The 3,904-nt window shown below is 44.5% G+C and overlaps 1 protein-coding gene across 1 annotated transcript in view; it reads left to right on the top strand.

Annotated features, from left to right (window-relative positions):
• The window catches only part of preb (prolactin regulatory element binding), a 10,240-nt gene extending 9,331 nt beyond the window's left edge, over nucleotides 1-909 (top strand). Inside the window, exon 10 of the mRNA XM_085802975.1 lies at nucleotides 50-909. Within this exon, the coding sequence (XP_085659101.1) occupies nucleotides 50-144 (95 nt within the window). The 3' untranslated portion in view covers nucleotides 145-909. The remainder of the gene's footprint in view (nucleotides 1-49) is intronic.
• Nucleotides 910-3,904: the final 2,995 nt, after the last annotated feature.

Below are 3,904 nucleotides of genomic sequence, written 5' to 3'. Positions count from 1 at the left end.
GTCCGACCGTCTCACCTCGTCCCCCCTGTCTCTCCTCCTCCTCCTCCAGGGTCCTTCCCCATCTGGCTGGTGCTGTTCTGCTGCGGCCTCATCGTGGTGGGGCTGGTCCTCCTGCTGCAGTACCTCTTCCCAGGATTCATCTGAACCTGAACTCAACCTCCATGCGGTTCAACATCATCAGCGGTCCTCAACCATCCTCCTCCAGCGCAGAACCCACGAGTCCCAGCCGAGCTCTGGGAGGCTCTGGAGCTGCAGCCGTCACAGCGCCCTGACGTCGCCCCCCTCCACCCCTCTCCCCCTCCCCTCCCCCTCCCCCCTCAGCTCCTACTCAGGGTTGTTCTCTCTCAGACCTGTGAACCCAGTGGACTCAGACCAGCACAGACTGGGATTTTACTCCTATCAGTTCATCTTAATCTTGTTGGAGAGTTGAAGGACTCGTGAATGTCTAAAGGGAGGGGTCTTTTTATCGACATATTTAAGGAACAGTGTACAAATATCAATGATTGGCACATAATGTGTCTGATTTAGTTTTTTTTTTTTCCTTCACGCAGACACTTTGAATCATCGGCTCCTACTTTTATGTGTTTTCCATTTTTATCCACTAGTGGGCAGCAGAGAATCATTTCTTATCAATATTATATATACAGTATATATATAAAAAAAAAAACAAACTGGGTGAAATAATAAAAGCTGCTCCGAGCGGAGGAGACGCAGAGTCAGTAAACATCTGGACGGATGTTGAAAGCTGGATGTTCTCCCTGTTATGAAGACAGGTCCGATATCAGACAAAAACTCTCTCTGCCCCAAAAAATGTGAATGAATTTTTAAAAAATGATCCATGTTATTGTAACTAACCTGGCGAAATGATGGAAGAAATAAAAATATGAATGAGGAAGGAAGATTACAAAAGAAACATCTGGTCTGTTTATGTTTTCTGATCTGTGACAGAAACAGTCTGAACTGGATTTATGATATTTATATTTACCAAAACTGCAAAACCGGGAACACATGAATAACAAATATGTTGTTTATAACTTTTTTTTATTTGTTGGACACTGTTTAAAAACAAAAACAGCAATATTAACAATATTTTCCACATTTATACCTGCTCTACCTCCTGAGCCACAGCCCCCATAGAGGTCCAGATGTGACCACTGGATGTGATGGAGACTCCTGTCCTGAACCAACAAGCTGGACGTCTTGAGCGTCACCATGCATCGCACTCATTACCCCTGTTGTCCAGCAGGTGGCGCTGTGAGTCTGTTGGATGTGCAGCTTTTAGAGCTCTGAGGTTTGAAGCCAGATCTCTGTGTTGATTTAACCTACATTTGATTCAGCCGCAGCTCCTGCAAAGAGTCCAGGACATAAAGACGCTTCTCACAGAGTCCTGGTGTGTGTGCGTTAGTGTGTGTGTATAAGTGTGTGTGTGTGTGTGTGTGACGTCACCGCAGCTCATCCCTCCGTGTGTGTTCTGTACATACAGGTGGACTCCACCTGTGTGTCACCAAACTGTGAAGCTGTATCCAGACATTCAACATATACACCCCTGCAGCCAGTGAGCGGAGGAGGGAAACTTCTCACCTCCTCCTCCTCAGTCTGCAGCCCGGTCAGTGGGTCAGTCACTGTGAACAGACAGACACTGACTGTCCTGTCAGTCGCTGCACGTCACCATGACGACTGTGTCCTGGTGTTGGTCGACTCGGGAACAACCGGAACCACAGGCCACATAGTTGTTTCATTTATTCAGATTACACGTGTAAAATCCTCAGTCCACTGGCAGATCACACAGTAGTTTCTGCTTTATTAGACTCCAGTAGAATAGAAGAGAGAATACTTTTACAAAAGGCAGAAATTTGTCTTTGGTTTACATCATCCAAAAATTGCATTAAAAAAATACATTTTCACAAGACACAATAAAAACTACGTTAAGTTAAAGCAGAAGTAAGCGGGATGTTTGTGTTAATATAAGTCTTAAATAGTTATATCTTCCGACGGCAATCACTTACATAGAGTGTTTGGTCTGAAACACGGGTCTGTCAGTCACTCTGCTCTGCTCTGAGCCGAGGAGAAAACTTTCCTTGTATCCTACAACCTTTATCCAATGAGGAGAGAGAACGGCATAAAGGGGCGGTCCTCTCTGTGTGTGCAGCCAAGGGATGCGCGTGAATGTGGTGACGTAGGGACGAGGGCGGGGACTGCTAACTCCATCGGCTGACAAGAAGTTAGCCAAAACCACCGGATCGCTTACTTCTACTTTAAGTTAATGCTAAAGGTGCATTGCGTAGGAATTACTCCCATCTAGCAGTGCGGTTGTATATCGCAGGCAACTCATTCATATTTTTCATGCTGCATTCACCTGAAATTGGGCAGACGGCAGACAGACGACAGCCGCTGCGAGGCAAAACAATACACGTGACAATATGTTGTCATGCCGATGTCGTATTGTTGACCTGACCCACGTTTTACCGGCTTTCTCTCGACTTCTGTGACTAAAATCTGGTTTGTTACCGACGGCGGCCGTCTGCCCGACTGCAGGTGAATGCAGCATCAGTGTAACGCTCCTTTCGTGAATAGATAACAGGAGAAGTTACACAATGTTTTACTTGGTTGGTGAAGAGATACGTTTATAGATTTATTTGATTTAATGTGGTGGGTTAGTCTTTTACCTTTAAGAGGATACTTCACACAAATTCGATAATTCACCAATTTTCTACTCACCGTCATGCCAAGGAGTATGGAGGTATTTGGATATTTCATAGTGTGTGTTTTGGAAGATTCAAAAGTGAACTCTATCTGCTGCCATTATATGAAAATCTGTTGCCAGCCAGACCCCCCCTGGAACTCCAAAAGCGTTTTGATGACTTCTCCAATAACCCTTCCTTGGCATGACGGTGAGTAGAAAATTGGTGAATTATCGATTTTGGGTGAAGTATCCCCTTTAACCTTGTTTTTTTAAATTTATTTAAATAATAGACACACTCTTTATTTTAACTCAGGAACTCAGATGAAACGTGTCCCGGGGTCAGAATCTAATAAAATACCAAAAAGCCTCTTAAAGGCAGTTCAGTGCAGTTGACGAGCGTGGAGGATAATGTGATCCAGACAACAACAGAGCAGTCGACGTTTAGCTGCAGCTCCTCCGTCCATCCCAGCGTCCATGACACAGGAAACAACAGTGATGATGATCAAGTGTTGTCATGACGCTGACAGACGAACGTGTTTCTCCTCTGTCTGTGTGAAGTGACTCATTGATCCGTCATCAGGCCTCAGGCTGGGATCAAACCAGGGTTGATTGATGTGGTTATTTTCACCACGTTAGTTAGCGATATTTAAAAGATGACGTATGTTGTCCAACAGTGATGTTATTACCATCCATCCTTGAAAAGCTAATGGGATTTTTACATTCACTTCTATTTATCTTTATTACCTATGTGCTATGTGTACCAGGGAGCGGGAGGAGGATCTCTTGAAGCAGATGTAAGCGATCCGGTCGTTTTGGCTAACTTCTTGTCAGCCGATGGAGTTAGCAGTCCCCGCCCTCGTCCCTACGTCACCACATTCACGCGCATCCCTTGGCTGCACACACAGAGAGGACCGCCCCTTTATGCCGTTCTCTCTCCTCATTGGATAAAGGTTGTAGGATACAAGGAAAGTTTTCTCCTCGGCTTACAGCAGAGCAGAGTGACTGACAGACCCGTGTTTCGGACCAAACACTCTATATAAGTGATTGCCGTCGGAAGATATAACTATTTAAGACTTATATTAACACAAATATTCCGCTTACTTCTGCTTTAATTTTGTGATAATGTCAAGAAATAGCCAAGAAATAACGGTCAGTTTCATAGTAATGTCATGTTTTTCATAAAGGCAAAAGATTCATGCTTTCCATGCTTTGAATTTTTTG

This window comes from Trachurus japonicus, chromosome 16, assembly GCF_045865225.1.
Source record: "Trachurus japonicus isolate A0001 chromosome 16, Traja_1.0".
Lineage (NCBI taxonomy): Eukaryota > Metazoa > Chordata > Actinopteri > Carangiformes > Carangidae > Trachurus > Trachurus japonicus.
Note: the sequence above shows the minus strand (reverse complement) of the source record. Positions and strands in the feature narration are given on the sequence as shown.